The sequence below is a fragment of the Colias philodice genome, chromosome 31 (genome assembly GCF_061535455.1).
Source record: "Colias philodice isolate Cphi_HAF_F1 chromosome 31, ilColPhil1 Martin Lab GWU primary, whole genome shotgun sequence".
Taxonomy (NCBI): domain Eukaryota; kingdom Metazoa; phylum Arthropoda; class Insecta; order Lepidoptera; family Pieridae; genus Colias; species Colias philodice.
Window position 1 is genome coordinate 4,916,702 of NC_143116.1, and position 27,296 is coordinate 4,943,997.

Genomic DNA, 27,296 nt, shown 5'->3' on the forward strand with positions numbered 1-27,296 from the left:
TCCCGTCTATGTCAATCACACGCCTCGGCTATTGACAAATGACAATTGACATATTTTTATTTTCAACTTTGATCAGCATTTCGTCTCATTGCGTTTGCATAATTTTGAAAAATATTACTCTATTAATAAAGCCGATAAACACAAAAATGAAAGTAGCAGACAACGTTAACCCCAATGTCTACGAAAAAGGTTCAGCCAGAGAGCTAACTCGAGCCGATTTTGACGAAAATATCGCAGATGAATTTGACACTCGAGAAGTATTTGATTTAATACGCAATATTTGCGATCCAGAGCACCCTTTATCATTGGAGGAGCTTCGAGTTGTAGAAGAGAGTAACATCCAAGTTGATAATGAAAATAATGCCGTGCATGTCTTCTTTACGCCGACTATACCACATTGCAGTATGGCCACCCTGATCGGTATGTTTAACCTCATTTAATAAATAAATACATATTTTTTCAGGACAATTTTTCACACACGGCACGATCTGATCCCATACTAAGCTTTCGCTTGTGTTATGGGGGGTTTCTTTAGAGAACTGCCGCACGTATTATAGGTTTTTTGTGGGGGGGGTGGGGGGGAGGAGGGGGGGACCCTCCCACCAAAAGGGGAAAGTTAGGAAACCAATAGTTTTGGAGAAAAATCAATTTGGTATTTCTTTAGAAATTTGCGGCACGAATTAAGGGGGGGGAGGGGAGGGAAAGGGAGGGGTGAGGTAAGGGGAGACCCCCTATAAAGTGGGGGGGTGCGGAAACCCCCCCTTCTATTTTTTTTAAATTTTTTTTGAGATTATATTTATACTAGCTTACCGCCCGCGGCTTCGCCCGCTTTGACTTAAACCTAATAAATTATATACTAAAACCTTCCTCTTGAATCACTCTATCTATTAAAAAAAACCGCATCAAAATCCGTTGTGTAGTTTGAAAGATTTAAGCATACAAAGGGACATAGGGATAGAGAAAGTAACTTTGTTTAATAATTATACTATGTAGTGATGTAGTTAGAAATATAACGAAGATTATGAGCTTTCTTGACTGCTTCGGCGCTGCAGAACGTGGCGCTTGCCCCCCTGTACCTCGTTGCAGGCAGGAGTCTTCACTCGCCTTCGTAGCTTCGGCTTTTTGGTCGCCTTTGGCGACCAGCCTCAGCCACTCCGGCTCGCTTGACTCTGCCTGCTCCTCAGCACACGCGGGCGCCACGCTCCTCCGCGCCTCCGACTTTTTTAATACACTCTAGTGTATAACAGACAAGTACCACGTGGAATCGGGGTGGACAGATTCGGTTCTGTGATTAACAATTTGTGTGCAATATACATACAATAAAAACATTTTTTTTTAAATAATTATTTATTCAAATCTTGTTTGATGTTTGATACAATTTAAAATGGCAATGAATGGATCCATTTTATTTTTTTCCACCCATCGTCTCCACATATTCTATAATATTATCACTGAAGTTTGCTGGGTGGTTATAGTTATCACTTATCTATTTAAAAAATCTTTTTACAACATGCCACTGGGACTCAAATGGGTCAGAGGCAACAAATGGGTTGTCTGGGTCTGAATGATTAACTTTTTTATGAACATACCCATATCGCCCCAAACAATCATATGCTCGCCAATAATCCGTATGAATTGTTGTCCCCTCAGCAACATGCTTTTGAATGAACAATGTTTTTTAATATTATGTACATTAAGACATTTGTTATCTCTTTCAAACACAATTCTTGTAGTTTTGTCAATGTAACTCAAACAATTTTGAACATAATCTCAAAAATTAAAAAAAAGATTTCTCTGTAATTACACGTTTCCGCACGAAAAGCCGCTAATGTATGTTTCGGGGCATCATTATCGATCGATAAAAATTAAAATCGCGCCGAAATTCGTGCCGCAAATTTCTAAAGTCAACCCATCAATTTTCCTATTCTAATCTCAAAATGTATGGAAGTGGTGTAACAAAAATTTTACGATACATAAATAAAATACAAACAAGTTGTGAAAACCTACGTAGTTTTTTTTATTTGAGTGGGAATCGCCCTAAAGTCGCTTCTGGCACTCGCCGGCCGCTGCCGCGGCACGCTCGCTTCGCTCGCTCGGCTCGTGCGGCAGTTAAAATGTTAACCTAATAAGCTCATCGCTTCGCTCCTCGCTACCTATTTGAATACGAAAAGTAAAAGTTTAATAGTTTTTTAACCTACATAGATTTTTTTTAAGCTATTGCATAGCTTCTATCGCGGGTCTTGAGCGCGGGGACCGAATCCAGAAATTGCGTAACGAAAAACCTCACGCTCCCCACTCCGACGGGCACGGAGGTATGGCTTGAAGGCATGCTATGTAATAGCTTTGCCGCGGCAGTCCCCGAGTGCCACACGTCTTTTTTGTTTGAGTGGGAATCGCCCTAAAGTCACTTCTGGCACTCGCCGGCCGCTGCCGCGGCACGCTCGCTTCGCTCGCTCGGCTCGTGCGGCAGTTCAAGAGTTAACCTAACACGCTCGTCGCTTCGCTCCTCGCTACCTATTTGGATATTAGAAATAAAAGTTTAATAGTTTTTTAACCTACCTACGTAGATTTTTTTTTTTGAATAGGAATCGCCCTAAAGTCGCTTTTGGCACTCGCCGGCCGCAGCGTAGTCACAGTACAGTGAAATGGAACGTCTTGGTCCGCTTTTTTTGCACAACAAAACGGATAAAAGCACTTTTTTCGCACAAAAAATTATTAACTTTAAAATTAATAACTAAAAAACTACAAGTTTCCTAACGATAATATTTTGGAATTACAATCTTACATTACATAGCTAACTAAAAATATAAATATTTCCAACAAATTCGTGCGGCAGTTAACTAAAGCCAACCCTGTTATGGAAACCAGATGGCTGATAAACATACATATATAATTTTAAATAAATACTTATTTAGATATTCAACACGCAGACACAGAGCAAACATCTATGTTCATCACACAAATATTTGCCTCGGGTGGGAATCGAACCCACGACCTCTGGCTTGGAAGGCAGGGCCACTACCAACCAAGCCAATCGGTCAGTCATAAATATATATATTGTATTATAACTAGCCGCTCGTCAATCCCAGGCTGATCCGTAATAGAAACGAAATAATATAGCATATGTGACTGTGACTCGGGACTCGGCTTACTGCTGTTGAAAGAATTTTAAAATCGGTACCTACATTAGCTTTTTTTTGTTAATCATTAGGTATAATGTTATAATGCCCCGCAAGTTGATATTGCGATGGAACCTTGTCACAATAACAGCCGCGTGACGTCATCCGTCGCAAAAAAGTACAGAAATTTGGAAAATCCAAAAGTGCACGCCTCATAATTTTTTTTTAATAATTATTTATTAATTATTATTTTTGTTTATTTAATAACAATTAAACCACATCGAATCAGACCCTGAAAAATGAAAGGGTTCTATTCCTAAGCATACTCAAGCGTAAGAGAAAAAAAAAGACTCGATTAGTAAAGTATTTCGGTCGCTATCGTGTTAACAAGAAAATCCTCCGCACATACAGACACACAGACGTCCAAGACAGAACTTTTTTAAACTGTTTTTTAACTAGTTTAAATAACAAAAATGACATCAAAAATATCATGAATGTTAAAAATAGTGTTTTTTCTTAATATGTGTGTGTATGTATTATCTTACAAGTGCAATGTATGATACATAAAGACATTTTAAGTTTGAAAAATCAGATGTTTTGCGCGAAGTGACAGTAGTACCCACCTCAACGCTTCGCTTATGAGGCGTGCAATAGCAAAAACAGTTTTTATAAAAAGTAAATATGCTAGGGTAATGGGCACGGAAATATAGACATAATATATATTTCCATGGGTAATGGGTTTATTTGTAATAGCGAGACGGCTGTTTATGACCATAGGTATATTTCTAAGAAATTTCGGCACCATATAAAAACTAGTTTTGTATGCTGCTTAGGTATAAAAAAACAATGATTACACCCATAAGTACGTAACAATTATATTGTTGACTAGCTGCTCCGCGCGGTTTCACCCCCGTGGCTCCACTCCTGTTGCCCGTAGCGTGATGAAATATAGCCTATAGCCTTCCTCGATAAATGGGCTATCTAACACCGAAATAATTTTTCAAATCGGACCTGTAGTTCCCGAGATTAGTGCGTTCAAACAAACAAACAAACTCTTCAGCTTTATAATATTAGTATAGATGTGTAAATATAAAAATATTTTTTAATTAATGTTATGTAATTATAAATTATAAATAAAACCAGGTTGGTATGTAAAAAATCTAAGTTTATTTATTAGCGAACGGTACTGACGCGACGGGGCGACGTCGACTACGTCACCAAGATGGCCGCCAATCGCAATATCAACTTGCGGGGCTTATACATAAATACTATAGTCTATAGGTGGCAAGTAACTATAGCGTTAAATTAAATGTAGAGATGACTATTGTGCAATGTGCATAGTTACTGTCGCGCCCATCATTATATTATTCAGATGCCTTATATTTAACTTCTTACTTAGGTTTGGGCCAGCACTGAAATGTTATGCTGAAAATTATTGCTTATAATACAAACAAAAATACAATGTGTGTGTCCCTCTGTTACTCTAGTAGATTTTTTACAAATGGGATAATTTTTTTGCTCATAATTATATATTATAATTTGTCTGGATGTTAATCTATACTAATATTATAAGGCTGAAGAGTTTGTTTGTTTGTACGCACCAATCTCAGGAACTACTGATATATAGCTTATAGCCTTACTCGATAAATGGGCTATCTAACACCGAAAGAATTTTTCAAATCGGACCAGTATTTCCTGAGATTAGCGCGTTCAAACAAACAAACAAACTCTTCAGCTTTATAATATTAAGTATAGGTAAATGAATGTTGTGCCATAGAAATTGAACAGCTATTAATTATTTGTGTGTATCGACCGCCTAGAAATAAATTGGATGATCAAAATCTGTTCTTTCGAAAGTTACTGTCCTAATAAGAAAAAATAGTAATACGCTGTGACTTAAATATATACACTCACATTTTATAAAATTTTTCAAAACGGACCTGTTTTTGGTTTTGGTTCCTGAGATTAACACGTTCAAACAAACAAACAAACTCTTCAGCTTTATAATATTAGTATTGTAGGGCGATATACCCAGTGGTGGGCTACGTGGCTAGTGTTGGTGGGATTTGTTGTAAAATCAAACTAAAAGTTACACTAATTAATTTATTTCTTACTAGCGGTCCGCCCCGGCTTCGCCCGTGGTACATATTTCGCAATAAAAGGTAGCCTATGTTCTTTCTCAGGGTCTAAAGATTATCTGTGCCAAATTTCATCAAAATCGGTCCAGTAGTTTATGCGTGAAAACCATACATACATACATACACAAACTTTTCCTCTTTATAATATTAGTATAGAAATCACTACTTTTATAACACTGTTACTGGCTAATGTTTAACTTTTAATGCTATTGTTAATAATTGTTATATTATATGTTAATTATTCTGTTAAATATATGTTATGTTATATGTTTAATGTTACGTGTCGCGACGGTAATATGTTATTTTGTGGACTGACTAATTTAGGTTAAACGCCGCCCGCGATACCAAGTATTGCTGACTAGGCTGTTCGGTGGTTATTGCACCGAACATGCTCCCGGGCGACAAAGGACAGGAAGTCAGGATTACTTTTTATCGCATATAGCACTTGTAGTGTTTGAGTAAAGTATAGGTACTATATCCCCGGATGTCTCGGGTTCGCGGGTAGTGGGGAGCACAGTCACGCAGCAGCATCAGGCGTGAGCGGACGTGTGTTTACCCTAGTTACTGGCGACGTAACGAGCCATTCCCATCCATTGCGTATACGAGTGTGAACACGTATCTACATTTGGCGACGAGGATAAAGTCAGACCTATAATTTTAAATAATTATTCTTAGAATTTATAAAAAAAAGGGAGGTAGATTACTAATGTTATTACGTTACGTTTTCCTTTTGTTCAAGTCGTAAGCGATAATCATGATTTAGGCTTTGAGTTTGACACATAGGATGCTTACCTACTTACGTACGCGACGTCAAGGCACTAAACTAAACGTAACACTAACCTGACGCCGCGCTAATATTATGTCAAACGTGTTGTACCAGTATATTTTATATGGTTGTAATGCGCAGTAACTACTGTATACTGCTAAACAGATTACCAAGCGTGAAGCGCCAGCGCTGGGTGTACCTACTCAGACGCTTGACGTCTAACGTTATAATTTTCATAAAATTTATATTAGCGTCAGATGAAATATTTGCTTTTAATGTATTTGAGTACATAATTATTGTAAAACGGATATTATTAGTTAGGAAAAAACCTAGCGTGTACAAAATTATTGTATTATGATAATTCTTACTTATATACTCATGACACAAACAATGATATTCTGCTAAATGATTTCTCTTTATAACATGATCTTAATAGCTTCACCTACTTGTATTAAGTTAGTCCTTCAGACTAGATTTTAACCCATTTTGAACGGGCAGATTTGGTTCAGTATTTGCATACTTATCAGGGATCGGTGGTAATGCAATAGTTCTTAAGTTAATGGTTTGCGAGTTTTTAGGCTACGCTTTGGTGTATAGGGCTTTGCTTAGCGAGGCACTAGTCAATCGGTATGACATGAGCAGAGCGTGACACTAAAGCTACGCGGTGCTAAGTACGTGCACTGTCTGCCAAAGTTATTATATTATGTAGTTACCCACATGAGGTTAAATAAGCCAAACAAAGCGGCCAATGATTTTGTATCATAAATTTTGTACTTACTTACTTACTACTTACTTACTAGAGTGGCGCAGGGACCCAAAGTGAGTCTTGGCCTCCGACAATAAGAGCCTCCATTTGACTCTATCCTGCGCCATCTCTTGCCAGTTTTCAATCTGGAGGCTGCGCAGGTCTTTGGCAATTTCATCTTTCCAGCGGTACCTGGGACGTCCAACCGGACGGCGTCCAGATGGCTGTCCCAGGTACGCTCGTTTCGCTGCTCGATCTTCCCCCATTCTTTCCACATGGCCGTTTTGGCCGTGTGTCGTTGGTATTGGGATCAGATCGTTTCTCTCTTCTTGTCGGTTTCGTAACGTGATAGTTTTTTAACGTGATAGTTTTTCATAAATTTTGTAGATTGTATTAAATATTATGATTTAATTATGTAATTGCAGAGCTCTGTTTTATAATAGTAAATAATATGTACATTTATAGGGCTGTAACTACTTATTATAAATAATAATTATATTTTATAATATAGTCGGTATCAGAACAATTAATAAATATGACATGATCATTTTGTTTCGAAATAGAAGACTTTATGTGCCACCATAAAGAAAAAAATGCAATTCTTAATAATCAAATAAAATTAAAAAGAAGAAATAGCAATAGCGGCAAAAAGGATTACCGCAAAGCAGCAACCATTAATTGAAGGGTATGGCTGCTCATAGGAGACCACGTGACTGTACGGATGCAATAATTTTCTAATAAATATTACGTATATTATGACACTGTATGATAGACATAATTTATATTTGTTTATATTATAATATGTTGTCGTAAAAAGTAAATGAAGACATAACTTATTCCTCTTCTACGTATTAGTTGTTCAAATATACTTAATTCATATAATATCCGCCTACTGTACCTTAACCTCTTTTGCTGTTATTTATTGTCTTTCTGTCAACTTCATCTGTGTGTACAATAAAGTATTTTTATTATTTATTATTATTACACTCTTTACGCGTGCACACTGCACAGTACCCGCTGTACACATTTGTATGGCCATAAAACTATTTAGAGTATTAAGTCGGAAGTTTTATGTAGGTACTACAACTTATACTTACTGGATACAAAATCTATTAACTGTACTGTAGTATCTTATAGCGAATTGTGTACCGACTAAATGAAATAAAATTATGTAAGTAGTATCCAAAAGAAAGATATAACTTTATAATTGATCTACGCTTGATCTACGTATTTCGCTTAATATTAAGTATGCAATTGTAAATATTAAATTTATATTCGATCAATATATACATACTGGCTGACCCGACAGAAGTTGTCTTAATTATGAATATGAACGGTCAAACGCGTAGTCTTCTAATTATTAAATAGCGCCATCTATTGAATACTTACTCAATCCAGTCAATAGATGCCGCCATATTATGTAAGAATCGATTGGAGTTAACAGATACACAGAGAACTGACTATCAAATAAAAAAAAAAAAATATATATATTTTTGCGACTATAAACTGAAATGTAACCTATTCATCTTCAAGTTAGACGAGACTGCACACTGGGTGCAAATCAAATCTATATATACAAGGCTCAAGGGTGACTGTGTGTCTGTCAAGTGATCTATCGGCGCGCAGCCCAAACCACTGGACGTATCGGGCTGAAATTTGGCATGCAGGTGGATGTTAGGACGTAGGCGTCCGCTGAGAAAGGATTTCCCGAAAGTCTTGCGGGAGCGGGGAAAGGCGGTTATGCACGTACGGGGTCGTGGGCGGAAGCTAGTTTAAAATAAAAATAATGAATAAAATTATTGGTTTATGCAAGATATATAGGCTGTACGAGCCTTCATTAAATGTAAATCGTGCGTGATTGGTTTATAGGCAGTACGAGCCTTCATTAAAAATGTAAATCGTGCGTGATTGGTTGTATAGGCAGTACGAGCCTTCATTAAATGTAAATCGTGCGTGATTGGTTGTATAGGCAGTACGAGCCTTCATTAAATGTAAATCGTGCGTGATTGGTTGTATAGGCAGTACGAGCCTTCATTAAATGTAAATCGTGCGTGATTGGTTTATAGGCAGTACGAGCCTTCATTAAAAATGTAAATCGTGCGTGATTGGTTTATAGGCAGTACGAGCCTTCATTAAAAATGTAAATCGTGCGTGATTGGTTGTATAGGCAGTACGAGCCTTCATTAAATGTAAATCGTGCGTGATTGGTTGTATAGGCAGTACGAGCCTTCATTAAATGTAAATCGTGCGTGATTGGTTGTATAGGCAGTACGAGCCTTCATTAAATGTAAATCGTGCGTGATTGGTTTATAGGCAGTACGAGCCTTCATTAAAAATGTAAATCGTGCGTGATTGATTTATAGGCAGTACGAGCCTTCATTAACCCTTAAATTGTCACCCCTAGATAACTTGTGTGTATAATGTTGAAATTTAGAGGATGTGTTGGAATTAGGATAGAAAAGAGGAAAATGAAAAAAAAAATTAAAAATTTTATTTTTTTCTATGGTTTTCACTATGTCACATAAAACGGACATTGCCAATTATATGTACATGTTCGAACCGTCACATATAACGGACATTGCACATTATTCCTGCAACCGTGGTACATGAATACAATGCACATTTTCAGCTCTGTAATTCAAAATTGTTATCAAATTATAATAATGGACGATCTAGTATAAGCTTTTCAAACATCTGTCTTAAAATATTGGTTAAAACTTTAACGATATCGTTAAAAATAATGGAATTTAAAAAACGACACTACCAAAAATCACAGCCTAAGAATATGCTAAGAATGGGAATAGAAATAGTATTTCATAGCCTGAAAACTTATCTAATACACCAAGAAATTCCTCTTCCCATTCACTTAATTGTACAGATTGAAATGTGTTTGCTTCATCGTATGCAAAGAAGTCGTATATACCATGCCTGAAGTACGAAAACAAACACGAAATTTAATTCACTTTTTTTTGGATTCTTTGACATCCATTTGCTGCCAGTTTTTTAATTTGTAAGGTATTATTATTTAAATTATCAAACATTGGGTGGTATTTCTGGTAAGTAACATGATGCTGTGGCTGAAGAACTACTGAGAAGTAGGGAAGATTCATCTCGCACCGCATGTAATGGCTTTAATTCTGCAGCAATAATATTTTGTTGATGGTAAAAATTCTGAATTTTTGGGTCTTCATTGTGTCTCAAATCAATATGTCGTATTATTCCGGAGGTATGGTGCTGGGGGTAAATGGTTAACATTGTTATCATAGTGAAATCACTCCCGTAGGTCTACATTTCCTTCGAAATCGTCATCTCAACTCAATATTAGACTCTTCAGCTTCCGCCAGAGGTAGTGAGGGAATTTTTTATTGATTGCCAAGTCATGCTCCTGTAAAACATAATAAAAATAGAGAAAAATATATCAAAATGAAGACGTTGAAAATGGAGGGCCTTATTGGCAACGTCCGTTACATAGGACATGTGAAGAATACCCTAGTGTATACTCCAAGTTGTCAACGTCCGTTTTATAGGACATCATAAATAAACTAAGATTTTTATTCCAAATATTGTAAAATATGTAAAAATTATGTCAAAATACTATACTTACAATCGTATTCTAACTAATAATATAACATTATAAGCAAAATAGCCAAAATACTTACAGTTATTACCAATTTTATCAGGAGAGTCAAAAGATCCGTTTTTTGCAAATTTCAAATGGTCACCATTCGCGACTGTACTTCGCTTCGCTAATGAAACCTGCATGTACGCGAAGGACATAGCTAGTACCTTCCCAATTTACCAAATGGAAATGCCTAGGTCTACTGTAACAGCGCCAGCATGTGTGTAAATACTATGTCCTTTAAAACGGACGAAATCAATTTAAGGGTTAAAAATGTAAATCGTGCGTGATTGGTTGTATAGGCAGTACGAGCCTTCATTAAATGTAAATCGTGCGTGATTGGTTTATAGGCAGTACGAGCCTTCATTAAAAATGTAAATCGTGCGTGATTGGTTTATAGGCAGTACGAGCCTTCATTAAATGTAAATCGTGCGTGATTGGTGACATAGGCTGTACGAGCCTTCATTAAAAATGTAAATCGTGCGTGATTGGTTGTATAGGCAGTACGAGCCTTCATTAAATGTAAATCGTGCGTGATTGGTGACATAGGCTGTACGAGCCTTCATTAAAAATGTAAATCGTGCGTGATTGGTTGTATAGGCAGTACGAGCCTTCATTAAATGTAAATCGTGCGTGATTGGTGACATAGGCTGTACGAGCCTTCATAAATTGTAAATCCTGCGTAATTGGTTATGTAGGCTGTACGGGCCCTCCAAACCTTATGTAAAAGTAGTCTGAGCAGGACGGGCCGTTCGTCTTGAATTTGCGATAGCTGTATAGGCCTCATTTTAAAATGTAAACTATACGTATATTGTATGTTGTTTGTTAGCAGTAGGCAGTATGAGCCTTCATTATATTAATGTAAAGCATACAGACCATTTTTAAAGTGAAACTTTTATTACATCGTCTCAAACTTTTTGGTCTGTGTAGCGCATGCCGCGTGACGGTCGGCTACCGAGTAGGTATAAAGCAAGTTTCACTTTTACCGTGGTTTCATAAAACCACACAACATTTCTTGTAATTTTAATGAGTACTTTTTGTGTGATATATTGATAAAACATTTGACTTAATAATTAATGATGGTATATAGTTACTGTATTCACTTTTTTACGTTATGGTAATGATTTAAATGTTGTGTGCAGTTTTAATTGGGTTGTAATCTTAATACTGATTAATTTAGTAAGTTGATTTAAATGTTTGTGGATTATATCCTGTAACTGTGCCTTATATAAATAATAAATAAATAAATAAATACGTACCGGTGTTATCACATAAAATCAAACTTGATTTTAGGTTGTCCCTATTGGACTAAAGAATGACTAACTTACTTTCCCTCCTGGTATACTCGACCTAGAAGATGACAATGCAACACTTGCTTTTTGTGGGAAAAGATGGAAAAGGTGTTCTTGGATTTTCTTGGACGCGCGAAAGGCGCCGAAAAAAAATAGGGCCACTTTGTTATTGTTAGGTGGATCTGAGTTACAGGAGACTATTTACAGTCTACCTGAAATATATGTAACTGATTCTGAAGGAGTCGGTGTAGTTATTTGCCACAGCTATAGGAAAATAAGACGAGAAGCTACAGTGGGGAGTCTATGTTAGCACTGCCGCTGCTAGAACCAGCTCAGCTGCGTACAGTTCGGAACATGAGGCATCATTTCACGTATAAAGATACGACTAGATTGGATTATTAACTACTTTCATGACATATGGTTACTATGGGGCTTGGCAGCAGATATTGAAACTGTTCTTATATTGCACAAATGGCCCATACGCATTTATATAAATTGCGTGCTCGGGACTCACTAAGAGATACTGGCATCCTTACAGTAACTTCACAGTATATAATTAAATTTTTATAACGTTTTAAATGTACGCAATAATACTGCAATAATACGCAAGAGAAGGAGATAGACATTGTTATCACATAAGGAACAAAATAAAATTGACATGCTATTTTCCGGCTCTCTAATGGGTCAAGATATTGTACTCTTTTACAATAAAACTCCTGATAGAATTAAAGAGTTTAGTATTGGTAATTTTAAAACTTAAATATAAAACGTATTAGTTCAGTGAGCCTATTGCAGCATTAAGGAATATAATATGTATTATGGAGAATAAAAAGCCATGGAGGCTTGTCGCGTGGGATCCACGGGACGGTTCTTTGGCATCATCATTATGTTATATGTTAAATTAAATGTAATATTGTCATGATGTTAGAGGAATAGCTAAAGGGTTTCTTGCCGGTTCCATTCATGAATGATGCTTTCCGAATTGGTGGTAAAGCGTGAAATTATGTTGCGACGGTTCAAAGGAGCTTCTAGAAGAGGTCTTATTGAATGAGTAAATGTTGAGTTTGTGTTTTTATTTATCGAAAGGTATATGTTTCAACAAATAAAACAGGAAGAAGGAGAGATATTCGAGAAGTTGTAGGAAAACTGCGGAACCAAGCTGGAAAGTTGAATATACAAACAAGCTCCGAAGAACAAACGATGAAATGAAATTCTTTTGGAAAACAAGGGCATTCTCTGGAAGACAGAAAATAAAGATAAAATTTCCTCTCGGTTGTATAACGAACAAGAATTTGACAATTCCGATGTTAGAAAAAGGGGTTAAAAAACAATAGAAAATAACATACAGATAGAAAGAGGAGATTTTAAGGTCAATAACAAGTGATAAAGTATAATATGTAAAGGAGATGGAAAAGCGTAACAAACTGACAGCAAACTTTAAACCAACTCGAAACAGTGTAGAACGATTAGAAGGTGGATACGTACTTGTCAGAAACGTGGATACTAGCCAAAAGCATAGAAGTAATGTAACTTAATAAGAACAGAGGGAGAATGGAATGGAAGGGGTCCAGAAAGCTTAGGATACAGGTGGAGACAACGGTGATGTAAATGAAAGCGAAGAATACCGCTTATGAAATACCGAACTAAATCAGTCTGATAGCTTTCTATAATGTATGTCTATAAAGTATGTTGTAAACGATTATATTTTAATAAAAGAAAAAAAATAGAATAAGGAAGGGATGTAGTGTTTGAGTAAAGTATAGGTACTATATCCCCGGATGTCTCGGGTTCGCGGGTAGTGGGGAGCACAGTCACGCAGCAGCATCAGGCGTGAGCGGACGTGTGTTTACCCTAGTTACTGGCGACGTAACGAGCCATTCCCATCCATTGCGTATACGAGTGTGAACACGTATCTACAGCACTCATACCATATAGAAAGTTTTTGAACGAAGAACAACGTATTAGAGCGTATACGCACTATGCGGGTAGGCGCATTGCGGTCTGCGGTAGCCGCATCGCAGTGCGCATAGAAATGAATATTACGTACATAATTGTGCTTGCGGTCAGCCGGACGGCTACCCGCAATGCGGCTACCCGCATAGTGCGTATACGCTCTTAGAGATTAAGCATTATTTCATATGTAATAGAACACCCGTTTATCTAGTTTTATAGGAAATTTCTTAATTTTAATCAAATGTAAGCTTAAATTAATAAAATTAAACGACTTCAAGTGAAGTCTGACTTCCGAGTGTTGGCAGTCTGGACAACAACTTAGAAACAGCACGGTTTGGGTGTTCCAAAGTCAAAACGGAAAACCTGTTGAAATACCGCCAATTATTCTTTCCACAAATATATTCAACGTTTTTTAACATTGTTAATTATGGTGTTATATGAATTTGCCAGTCAGTTCAATACACGGCGTAAACTGACTGGGAATAAGAGGCCATAATAAGGCCCCAGATCGTGGCGTGTGTGAAAATTGTATGTAAATTATTATTATATGTATATACTAGCTTACCGCCCGCGGCTTCGCCCACTTTGTCTAAAACCTAATAAATTATATACTAAAAACTTCCTCTTGAATATCTATTAAAAAAAACCGCATCAAAATCCGTTTCGTAGTTTTAAAAATTTAAGCATACAAAGGGACATAGGGACAGAGAAAGCGACTTTGTTTTATACTATGTAGTGATTGTACATTTATAATTATATTTTGTCTTTTGCTAACGCCTTATTCTTTGCTAACCCTCCTCTTTTAAATGTCTTTCCCGCATTACTTACGGTAGCCTGGAAGAGATCGTTACCTAGCGATAAGGCCAACGATTGTACATATTTTCCTCTTAGCTTTATGTATCTCTATTTATTTTGTGTGTTGAATTAAATAAATCTATACTAATATTATAAAGAGGAAAGGTTTGTCATTATGTATGTATGGTTTTCACGCATAAACTACTGGACCGATTTTGATGAAATTTGGCACAGATAATCTTTAGACCCTGAGAAAGAACATAGGCTACCTTTTATTGCGAAATATGTACCACGGGCGAAGCCGGGGCGGACCGCTAGTAATAAATAAAATTGTCCTGATATATTTATTTCTAATTCCAGGTCTATCAATCCGGGTGCAACTGCTCCGCTCTCTGCCGAGCCGTTTCAAAGTGACAGTCGAAGTGACGGAGGGAACACATGTATCGGAACATGCAGTTAACAAACAACTGGCCGATAAAGAAAGAATTGCAGCCGCTTTAGAGAACAAGAATCTGTTGCAAATTATAAATCAGTGTGTGAGGTCGTTGTGATTTATTAATACTAGCTGTGCCCCGCGGCTTCGGCCGCTTTGTCTAAAACCTAATCTATATACTATCTATCTATGCTAATATTATAAAGCTGAAGAGTTTGATTGTTTGTTTGAACGCGCTAATCTCGGGAACATTGCTCCGCCTGTTGGTCTTAGCGTGATGATAGCCTTATAGCCTTCCTCGATAAATGGACTATCTAACACGAAAGAATTTTTCAAATCGGACCTGAAGTTCCTGAGATTAGCGCGTTCAAAACTTCAGCTTTATAATATTTGTATAAAGTTTTTTAATTGCAGAAAAGAATTGTAAATTTAAATTCGTCGTATTTGTGATATATGTCGCAGTGAATTGATTAAACCAGCCGTTTAATTAATAGCCTAGGCCCTTTATGTACTATTTATTATTTAATAACTATTTGAACGATCTCTGGACTAATTTGCAACAACAGAACCGATTTAAATGAAATTTTGTACAAAGATTGTTTGACCTAAGGCAGGACTACACCTGAGAATATTGTGTATGTATTTTAAAATATCATCTTTTAAGAAAGGTCAATAAAGAGGCTATTAATGAAATAACCGAATTAATCAGTTGACTGCAACATACCCACTCAAGCATACCAATGCTACACCATTCTTATATAAATATTAAAGGGGGAGGGAGGGTCAAAAATTTTCAAATCGGACCAGTAGTTCCTGAGATAAGTGCGTTCAAACAAACAAACTCTTCAGCTTTATAATATTAGTATAGATTTTCAATCAAAAAGCTCATTTTTCAGCAAACAACATAGTATATGTATAAATGTAATACTTTAAGTAAAAACGAATCTAGTTTTTTTTAACACGAAAAATATTTTTCAGTTTTGCAAAAAAATCAAAGTATATTTCTGGTAAATCTTTGTAAATATATGGAATATTTCGTGGTGTGATAAAAAAATAGATTAATGAATGAATCTACTATGTAGTATGTATAATATATAGGTATGTAAATAAAAGACAAATAAAAATAATATCTATGTGTTTTATTTTCAACAAAAATTTTACACGAATAATGGATAATTGAACGCACGCAGCGATGTAACTGCTGCGCCGAAAATGATTGCGTCCACGGTGAAGTGATAGCCGCTGTTCGGAGTTGGTGTCTGTAAAAAGGAAAGTACACACATGTAAGTTAAAAATAAAGGTCAATCTATAAATAAAAAATGGTATTGAATAGTGAATTTGTATCTTTCTTCTTCATAATACTAGCTGTGCTGTGCGGTTTCACCCGCATTGCTCCGCTCCTGTTGGTCTTAGCGTGATAATAGCCTATAGCCTTCCTCCATAAATGGGCTATCTAATATCGAAAGGATTTTTCAAATCGGTCCAGTAGTTCCTGAGATTAGCGCGTTCATACAAACAGACAATCTCTTTAAAATATTAGTATAGATAAGGGAAAAAAATTTCTTGATCTTTAAAAATAAACTCAAAAATTATTCGAGCGATATTAAATTTTAAGAACCGAGGAAGCTCTTTTGAATCTCAAAAACATTGAAATAGTACACAAGTCCTACTAATATTATAAATGCGAAAGTTTGCGAGGATGGATGTGTATGTGTATGTTTGTTACTCTTTCACGCAAATATGTACTACTGAACCGATTACAATGAAATTTAACACATATAGAGGGTCATTTGGATTAACACATAGGATAGGTTTTATCCCGGAAATCCCACGGGGACGGGATCTGTGCGGGTTTTTCTTTGAAAACGCGGGCGGAAGAATAAAGAATTATGTACTTACAGTAGCAGAAAGTTTATTTTTCTCACAGCTGATATCGTCTACAGAAGTTCGAAAGAGCTCGATGTCCTTTTTGCTGTTTGTATTTGGTTGGAATTTAAAACTGAAAAAACAATGACATTTAAAGCAAGACTATATGAAAAAATATAGCTACAGACGCATTATTTTTTATTGATATAAGTTTCATAAATTAAGATGAAAAATCATATTTTGTAACAGATTTTTGTCTACGAACACGAATTAAACATAATGTAGACCACGCGAGCGAAAAAATACAGTTAATTTTAGAACCCTCTTTATAGAAGTCGGTTTAAAATAGACTGATGATGAATGATGATAAAATTTTAATAAAATAAATTAAAAAACGCATACTTAGTCCGCATTCTTGCTACGGGTCTTTCTACAAAAACGGTCGAATTGTCTGTTGAATTCTTCTTCTCGATCATATTTTCGCTGCTGTCGGATTTATAATCTACAAAGAAGTAATTTATTAGACTAACTTGTTTCTCGCTTCAATTGATATAAATTTTACAACTATATCTGTCAACGAAATTTCATTACCTAAAATTGGTTCAGTTGTTTAGGCGTGAATGCGTAACAGACACACAGTTCGATTATTTCGCATAATTTATAATGCATAGTAAAGTCAGTATAAAATCGATACATAGGTATCATGAAACTATAGAGGAGAGGATAAAACCAAAATAATACTTCAGACTTCTAAGTGGTCATACTTGTGTTATTACAAGCTAAAAGTTAATTTGAATTTTTTTTCTTTCTGTCTCTTGTACGTAAGCTTGTACGGTTTTCAAGCAAAAAGCGCTGACCGGATTTTGATTGTACTTTTTTTGTTATTTACTTAGTAATAAGTCCTCAGCAACAAACTATACACTATACATAATTTATTTTAAGAATTGAATTTGAATTTTCCTACATAGTATAAAACAAAGTCGCTTTCTCTGTCCTTATGTCCCTTTGTATGCTTAAATCTTTAGAACTACGCAACGGATTTTGATGTGTTTTTTTATATTATGTATAAAGGAAGGTTTTATAATCTATATGTATCTTCTTATATATAAAAATGAATCGCAAAATGTGTTGGTAAGCGCATAACTCGAGAACAGCTGAACCGATTTCGATAATTCTTTTTTTATTATATTCCTTGAAGTACGAGGATGGTTTTTATGTAGAGAAAACGTAAATATGTACCACGGGCGAAGCCGGGGCGGACCGCTAGTCTTCTTTAAATAAAAATGAATCGCAAAATGTGTTGGTAAGCGCATAACTCGAGAACGGCTGAACCGATTTCGATAATTCTTTTTTTTATTATATTCCTTGAAGTACGAGGATGTTTCTTATGTATAGAAAACGTAAATAAGAACCACGGGCGAAGCCGGGGCGGACCGCTAGTTTATTATATTTTAGACAAAGCGGGCGAAGCCGGGGGCGGAAATCTAGTACCTAATATAATTGAGTGATATGGTGTGTTCAAACATACAAAACCTTTTTGAATATTACTAGTACCTATATTGTAATTACCAGAAGAATCCTTGTAAATTTCAGCGAGTTCCTTTTCAATTCGCGCCTCTTCGTCTTCTTGACTAGCGCCATCTAGTTTGTCAATGTCCTTCGGTTTATTTAGTTCCTGAAAATATAAATTGAAGTTGGTCAAAATCAAAAGAAGTCGGTTACCCTACAAACACACAGGTGAAGCTTAAGGACGCTGTCACAAATCTGCGTTACTCAAATTTAGGTATCTAACGACGTAACTTTGTTCGCGGCAATATCACGCTCACGTAAACATAGCGCATTCCATTTTATAGACCATCTTCATACTTGATATTATTTTTAATTTTTGATATTATGTATTTTTATTGAAATTGATTCCAGAAGATTACTAGGAACTTTAAAAATTCATTTTGTTACTTTTATTAGTAGGTACGATCCTAATAAGTATGTTAGTATATTCAAACAACTTAAAAAAGTGTGACTATTTTACATCATTATTTCATTGAATAATAATCTATGAATTGTATACAATATCAAAGCTTTTTAAGAAATGTAGAATTATTATCATACCTACATATGATGTTACCGGCACTGTATTAAATCCGGCATTGTATACAATTCTTAGTAAATGTATGTTATTCCGAAAAATAGTCGGAATGAAATAAATTATAGGTATTCGTCACATAACACATTACCTAGGATACTCTTAAATCAAAACTTTTCCTACGTAGCAAACACATTTGCAAGTGTGGGTAGTTTTTGGGGTAGCTCTTAACAAATATGAGGTCAAAACTAAAATCCAAGATGGCGCCGATGAAAATTTGACTTTTTTCGTGATGGGTGTCATTTTCATGGTTTTTGGGGTAGCTATTAACGAATATGAGGTTAAAACCAAAATCCAAGATGGCGCCGACGAAAATTTGACTTTTTTCGTGATGGGTGTCATTTTCATGGTTTTTGGGGTAGCTATTAACGAATATGAGGTTAAAACCAAAATCCAAGATGGCGCCGACGAAAATTTGACATCTTTTCGTCATAGGTGTAATTTTCTTAATAATAAAGAAGTAAACTAAAATAAAATAACAAAGATTTAAAATTTTCGTCGGCGCCATCTTGGATTTTATTTTTGACCTCATATTGGTTAATAGCTACCCCAAAAACCATGAAAATGACACCCATGACGAAAAGATGTAAAATTTTCGTCGGCACCATCTTGGATTTTAGTTTTGACCTCATATTAGTTAATAGCTACCCCAAAAACCATGAAAATGACACCCATGACGAAAAGATGTCAAATTTTCACCGGCGCCATCTTGGATTTTAGTTCTGACCTCATATTGCGTAATATCCACCCCAAAAACCATGAAAATGACACCCATCACGGAAAGATGTAAAATTTTCGTCGGCGCCATCTTGGATTTTATTTTTGACCTCATATTGGTTAATAGCTACCCCATAAACCATGAAAATGACACCCATGACGAAAAGATGTAAAATTTTCGTCGGCGCCATCTTGGATTTTAGTTTTGACCTCATATTAGTTAATAGCTACCCCAAAAACCATGAAAATGACACCCATGATGAAAAGATGTAAAATTTTCGTCGGCGCCATCTTGGATTTTAGTTCTGACCTCATATTGCGTAATATCCACCCCAAAAACCATGAAAATGACACCCATCACGGAAAGATGTAAAATTTTCGTCGGCGCCATCTTGGATTTTATTTTTGACCTCATATTGGTTAATAGCTACCCCATAAACCATGAAAATGACACCCATGACGAAAAGATGTAAAATTTTCGTCGGCGTCATCTTGGATTTTAGTTTTGACCTCATATTAGTTAATAGCTACCCCAAAAACCATGAAAATGACACCCATGACGAAAAGATGGCAAATTTTCGTCGGCGCCATTTTGGATTTAAGTTTTGTCAAATTGCTTTACCCCACCAATCCGTTCAACAACCCATAAAAAAAGAGAATCTCAGTCAACATAATTTTTAAAACATAATTTTAAATTACAAATAACTGGAATATGAAACTTATACAGTTTACTCTTATAAAGTATCAAATATTTCAAATCACGAAAACGACAGTATACGCACAATAATCTTTTTCTAATTCGTTTTTATTTTTGGGACGAGGAGCGATACACCCGTCCTTCCAAGAGCGCTTCTGAGCGCGGTCTGACGACCCGCGAGAGCAAAATGTATGAAGAAATCGACAAGTATTTTTAATTTAGCTTATAATTGAAATAAAATTTTGATTTAGATACAAAAAAATTATCTCAATCTATAAAGGACTATATATCCCTCAATAATTTATAGGTAAGAAGATAGATTAGGCTTTTAATTTTCTTAAAAGTGTACCGTTTTAGACCCCATTTTTTTGCATTTTATGCGATCATTGTGCTGGGAAAATCGTATTTCAGTGACAATTTTGTATGACGTCGTACAATTTTTATAAGATGATCGTAGAACTGAATATATTATCTTTAAATTAAGATATTACTTTGTTCTCACGTGTAAGTGCTTTGAGTTAAAATTGTACCGTAAAATAGCGGTTTTTGTTAAAAATCTGTTATAGCACCCTTAAAAGCGTGTTAAAAACATCATGTGCAAAGCAAAATATAATTTGGAAAATCCAAAAGTGCACGCCTCATAATTTTTTTTAATAATTATTTATTAATTATTATTTTTGTTTATTTAATAACAATTAAACCACATCGAATCAGACCCTGAAAAATGAAAGGGTTCTATTCCTGAGAATACTCAAGCGTAAGAGAAAAAAAAAGACTCGATTAGTAAAGTACCTATTTCGGTCGCTATCGTGTTAACAAGAAAAAGGATCCGCACATACAGACACACGGACGTCCAAGACAGAACTTTTTTAAACTGTTTTTTAACTAGTTTAAATAACAAAAATGACATCAAAAATATCATGAACGTTAAAAATAGTGTTTTTTCTTAATATGTGTGTGTATGTATTATCTTACAAGTGCAATGTATGATACATAAAGACATTTTAAGGGCTTGGTCTAGTAGTGCAAACAAATGCATCCTGTCATCCTATATGTAAATAATACAAATGTACTAAGGGAAAGTTGCTCCACTTAATTTTTAAAAATTAAATCATTCGTATGCATAATTTAATATTCGTAATAAGTACCAAAAATGACAATTTGAAACAATTTTCGTGAAAATTACACCGGGTGATTTTTTTTTATCAGTACACAAAATTTGCGAATGCTTTCTATTGATATCTTCAACTTCATGTTTATATAACTGATCAACTTTTACAAAGAAATTTGGACGAAATATAAAAAAAATAAGCTTTCCATACAAAATGCATAACTCTATACATTTTTTTCGACCTAAGTTTCTTAGTGAAAGTTGTTCAGTTTAACTAATAAAACGGATAAACAAATTTTGTATAAAATAAAAAAAAATGTAATGTTTGTGTTAAAAAATTATAAAATAGAAAAATACGCAAATGAAAACAAAAGATATTTATTTCTGACTAGCTTCCGCCCGCGACTCCGTCCGCGCGGATGTCGGTCTTCGCGTCTTCTACAGATTTATTACATTATGTATAATATATAGATTTATATTGATAAACCTAATAAATCTTTTGCTAGCATTCTGATGCTTTATCGGTTGCACTGGATTTATCTCTTTTTTTTTCAATCGCTTGAATGATATAGGATAGGTCCTTGATGGGCATCGAATGCTGAAGTCTCTAATCAATCAATTCTGACAGTAGGCAATTTATGTAAAATCTTGATAATGGTCCATCATTTTATTTTGCCTAAACGTTACATACTTCTTTATATATTCTATTTTTAACGAATGATTCACTCCAGTCCAAACAGCAAATAAGCAGACTTCTGCTTCTGCAACGTTTAGTTGTCCCTGAATTTGGAAAAAATAGTCATGATTCTTATCTATGACAAAAGTGTTATTTTTTGCATTGTATTTCAAATATTAAATTTTTTATTTTTAACCGCATCTTCCGCATTCATGTCTTTTGCCGGAATTAGACATTTAACTTCTACTAGTCCCATTTTCCCTTTTTGATATGGGAGTGTATAAAGTAAATTTTTTAGATATTTCTCGTTATACTTTTAAAAAGTTATTATTGTCATTTTGCTCATTAGGTAAAGTAATTTCGATATCAGTTTTAAGTTTTTTGATACCTGCAATAATAACGTCATAATCGCCTGCACATACTTATCGATTACACCCTGTATACAATCCACCATCCACATTCATGTTTTCCTGTCCTCCTCTCCTTTACGCTGTTCACCGATACATTTTAAATGAGTAAATCTGCTACCACTGAAGGATGTTTCATTGTGATCAGCAAATTTTCACCACTGTTGTCGATTATTTGTTTTTCATTTTTAGTCAGCAATTGGGAATCATCAGTTTTGTTTTTTGCAGATTGGTGATGTACCCTAACAATACGTCGAAAAGGGAAAGCATCAACGAATTATCGTTTTCGTCCTCTTTTTTTATTCTTCGCGTCTCTGTTACTTGTGTTTGTTTAGTTCTCAACACCCACTGAATTTTCTATGTTATTGTGATCTTCCATTACATCTGAGTTTTGATGATGTGATGATAATCCATTCGTTTTAATATTGGTACTTAGAGTTGGTGGACTAAACTAGAAATGGCGGACTAAATTTGTCAGCGCGTCTGTAAGATCAGAATATAAAACCAACATCCTGTATTTAAGTTACAAAATTAATAATCAAACAACATGCCGCTACGTTGAAAATGACTAGAAGAAAAAATTAAAACACCTTGGCATATAATTTTGGAGTAAACAAATCTTTTTACCCGTATGGGGATTTCCCCGGATGAACTTGGGAAGTTCAAGTTCTCAATACAAGTTTATATTATATTTCGTATTTCTCAAACGAAAAATAAACATTTTTGGAACTTCAAAAAAAATTATATTTTAAGAAAATTTATGAGCTTACTTTAGTTTTAAAGAAATATACATCCCTTTACTGACACCCCGTAAAATAAAGAAATTGTTGCCAATCACCTTTGCAATCTATTTGGTTTCATTAACTTTATGTTCGAAGATAATTTTTTTTCTAGTAGTTACACGCGTATTTTTTTCGTTTATTTTCCATATCGAAATCAAATGTTTAAAAATATGAATATTTGCACAAAACTAAGATAAAAATAATCAATTACAAAAATATTAAATTTAATGAAGTAGAGCAACTTTCACTTCGGTATGAAGGAAAATCGAGCGTAGAGCACACGTCAGAACGCTCCGGCCCAAGGAGCGCGACTAAAGAAATTCGCTAGGATTTTTCCTAATTATTTTAAATATTTTTTTAATATTTAAAGAATTATCAAAATTCAAAAAAAAATTTTTTAAAGGATTAATACTCATTGGTCTTCAACCAACTCGAATAAATTAATGGAAAAAATAACTTTTAGCAGTATTTATCAATAGATTTTGTAAGGCAAAAAATGGGAAATTTAATGAATTTATAACGTTCTAATTAGGAAAATCATAAGTTTTTCGGCAATTGTATTCAGCAGATTTTAATAACGACTATATAAGGATAATAATGCGCTGATCAGATTGTGTAAATTGTAAGCGGTTGCAACGTAGTGAGTGCACAAACTTAGCTCGAAATGTCTTTGGGGGAAAGAGACTTATCTTGAAGGCCTGATTAAGGTAACATAAAGTAACTTTATAAATGTGAAAAAATTCACGCGCATTGCGTATATAACACTAATTGATAAACAAGAAAAAAAAATTCAGTTTATCATTTCATTAGCCGGGAAAAAATTGTCAAATAACTTGTTGAAAACGCAATTTTGCTAGACTGCAGCCTTAAGTTTGAAAAATCAGATGTTTTGCGCGAAGTGTCAAGTGACAGTAGTACCCACCTCAACGCTTCGCTTATGAGGCGTGCAATTGCCATTAAATAAAAATTAATTATAAAATAGCTAAGACAAAGAAAAAAACGCTTCTATACAGTTTAAAAGCAACAGCTAAATTGGTCACCCATCCAATTTATGACCGTGCCAAACGTTGCTTAACCTTGATTTTTATTATAAAATATTAGTTACTTTAGAGCGACAATAGAAATTCATCATCACTCGAAGTAGTTAGTAAAATAATTTTTAACTAAAAAATAAAAAATTACATTAATTAGGTATTTAATTTCAAAGACTGCTAAAGTACCTAACTAGGTACTTATAAAATTATGTACGGTAAGATTCACGAAAGAAAGATGACCACGGCGCAGAAGGCATATTTTAGGTTCCTATGTACAACATTAAAATATTATTTTGTCTTAAGTCTTTTCTTCGTGAGTGAACGTGTGCAGACGGCCGCCATTAGTTGTCATCTTTCGTGAATCGTACTGTACGTTATCGACTTTTTACTTTTTAGTATTTAACTATGTGGTGATATTCTGAACCGATTTTAATAAGGTTTTCTTTATACACAAGTATAAATTTACATTCAACTATTTCGTAGCTTACCGGTTGTCTAGCTATATCCTTCTTGGTGGCAACTTGTATGGTGGTAGATGTTACATCGTCATCATTTTCAACTGATGGCTCCTCTTCCAAGTCCGCTGGTAACTCTGTTTTATTGTAGAATTACGATGTAAGACAGGATTTAAAATATAATCATTCTTCCTACTTCCTACTATCCTATCCTACCCTGTTCCTACTATCCCTACTAATATTATAAATGCGAAAGTAACTCTGTCTGTGTGTCTGTTACGCTTTCCCGCTTAAACCTCTACCGATTTTGATGAAATTTGGCACAATCTTTAGACCCTAGAAAGGCAAACATAGGCTACCTTTTATCAATATACCACGCGGGCGAAGCCGCGGGCGGAAGCTAGTAATATTATAAATGCGAAAGTTTGTGAGGATGGATGTATGTGTATATGTGTGTATGATTGTAACTGTCACGCAAATACTACTGAACCGATTACAATGAAATTTAGCCCACATATAGAGGGTAACTTGGATTAACACATAGGATAGGTTTTATCCCGGAAATCCCACGGGAACAGGAACTGCGGGCGCGGGCGTAGCCGCGGGTGGAAAGCTATAGTATATTATAGACTATTCATAACTGTGAATGTGTGTTTGTTTATATCTCTCTTACGTTCGTATGGAGCGATTTAATGGTATGCTTTTTGTGTCTGGATATGGTAGGAGTTAGGTATAAAGAATTACAATGTAAAGTTGGCAATTGGCATTATTTTAAAAGAGCAACTAAAAAGTTTCTTGCCGACTCTTCTCTATAGAAAATGCGTTCTGGTAAATTTTAAATTGCGTGTTTTGATGATTCAACAGCTTCTTAAGGAAGTCCTGTTGCACATTTAACCTCCTGGAGCCTGCGGTCATATATATATTACATAAACAATAAAAAAATATTTCAACGCCATCTTTTGCGTATATGCGGGAATAATACCTCAAATCGATGTAGTGGTAAGTATGTCATCCACTATACTAAACGGTTTTTGGTTTTATAAGTGACAGTGATTTGAAGTATTCTGATTTCGAAGTTGACGGTGGCTGTGCGACGGCAAACACGTGGTTAGTAATCTTACATTTCTAGTGGAACCATTCGTATATTGCAGTATATCTTTGTATATCTAATGATAATAGATATTATTTCTGCAACCGCAATAGTTATTTTGTAAGATAAATCTAAAACTTGTGAAAAATATGAATGTTTTCTTTTATGTCATACTGGTAAGACATTTGGTCTCAATTCTTGCCAAATTGGTATTGGTTACTAGAGCCCCATGTATTACCTATATGACATTCTTTAGTTTATGTTACAGATTTTATTATAATTTTCAAGGATTATAAGATACTGAGATCTACCAACACCTGGATGAGTCAAATATTGACCTATATGATGGACCTATGGAGTTTTTTGCCGGTTCTTCTCCATAGATACTGCTTTCCGAATCGGTGGTAAATGTTAATACTGTTGTGACGATTCAAAATTGCTTTTATAAGAAGTCTAATTGAATAAATAAATGTTTGAGATGAAGATAGTCCCCCAAATGATACCGATGAAGCCGCCCAAATACCAGAAAATGATTCTTCTTCCATTCGTCCAATGAGTATGAGTCATTTCAGAACAGAATCGTCACTATGTATGTTATCTTCAGTTGTTGGCAGACCATCTCGGGGACGCACATGACGTGGACCAAGCATAAGAGGAGGCTGACCGAGAGGATGGATTAGAAATAAGACCTAGGGGTGGACGTGGCAATATAAATACACCGCCGCGCCAGTGCAAAATACTTGAACTGGTCGTTTATCACCCTTATAAATACCTATCTATGAACCAAGGTACAAGAAATAGACACAGAACAATGGATAGAATAATAAATATTTCGATTCAAGTTTAAAAATATATAATAAGTAAAAAAAACATGTAGTTTTTCTTCATTTTCATAAACTTATTACACTTGGAACTGGGACCCCCTGTAATATATACATGACATAAGGAAAATCCAAGTTTTCCACGAAAGATTTTTTTTAACATTTTTTTGAATATCTATAATTGCATTAGAACAGATACAGCTAATTTTTATTAAAAAAGAAAGAGAAAAAAATCCTGGGTCTCAGGAGGTTAATATGTTTGATTACACACAAAAGTTTAACGTACCATTTACAGGAGCGCCAATTTCAATTATCTCCCTACCCAAAGATTCTGTAAGTGATTTTGTATTCGTTTTACAATGTACATAACTTGTAATACATATAAAATATATTATTAACACACGCATTGTTATTTTGTCGCAGTGGGCAATTGTTTTCGAAACCAACTGGAGTTTAGTTTTATTGTCGAAATGTTATATATTTAAATATCACAGATTCAGTGTTTTACCTTTTTATACTTGTATGTATTATCTGTGTAAGTATCTTTCTTAGGCATAAAAATAAAAGATTTAAGTAAATATTAAAAGGAAAGTGTCCATTGACAACGCACAGTGCAAAATACTACGATTAGGATTTA

At 34.9% G+C, this 27,296-nt stretch overlaps 2 protein-coding genes across 2 annotated transcripts; one reads left to right on the plus strand and one right to left on the minus strand.

Moving 5' to 3' along the window:
* Positions 1 to 40: 40 nt before the first annotated feature.
* galla-2 (MIP18 family protein galla-2) lies at positions 41 to 15,141 on the plus strand. Its single transcript, XM_089713698.1, has 2 exons — positions 41 to 420; positions 14,788 to 15,141. Exons 1-2 carry the CDS (start codon positions 147 to 149, stop codon positions 14,976 to 14,978), a joined length of 465 nt encoding a protein of 154 aa, XP_089569824.1. The 5' UTR covers positions 41 to 146; the 3' UTR covers positions 14,979 to 15,141.
* An 857-nt stretch (positions 15,142 to 15,998) lies between these two features.
* LOC149475272 (uncharacterized) lies at positions 15,999 to 25,663 on the minus strand. The gene is made up of 6 exons (XM_089713765.1): positions 25,552 to 25,663; positions 24,782 to 24,885; positions 18,296 to 18,401; positions 17,129 to 17,228; positions 16,760 to 16,859; positions 15,999 to 16,119 (listed from the first exon to the last, which is right to left on the minus strand). The coding sequence occupies exons 1-6, from the start codon at positions 25,661 to 25,663 to the stop codon at positions 16,018 to 16,020; spliced, it is 624 nt and encodes a 207-aa protein (XP_089569891.1). The 3' UTR covers positions 15,999 to 16,017.
* Positions 25,664 to 27,296: the final 1,633 nt, after the last annotated feature.

Coding starts and splice junctions, on each gene's coding strand:
- LOC149475272 (XM_089713765.1), bottom strand. CDS start 25,663: ATGACCGCAGGCTCCAGGAGGTTAAATGTGCAACAGGACTTCCTTAAG. Junction 24,886..25,551: donor CGCATTTTCTATAGAGAAGA/GTCGGCAAGAAA, acceptor ACAATAAAACAG/AGTTACCAGCGGACTTGGAA. Junction 18,402..24,781: donor AGGATATAGCTAGACAACCG/GTAAGCTACGAA, acceptor TTATATTTTCAG/GAACTAAATAAACCGAAGGA.
- galla-2 (XM_089713698.1), top strand. CDS start 147: ATGAAAGTAGCAGACAACGTTAACCCCAATGTCTACGAAAAAGGTTCA. Junction 421..14,787: donor CAGTATGGCCACCCTGATCG/GTATGTTTAACC, acceptor TTCTAATTCCAG/GTCTATCAATCCGGGTGCAA.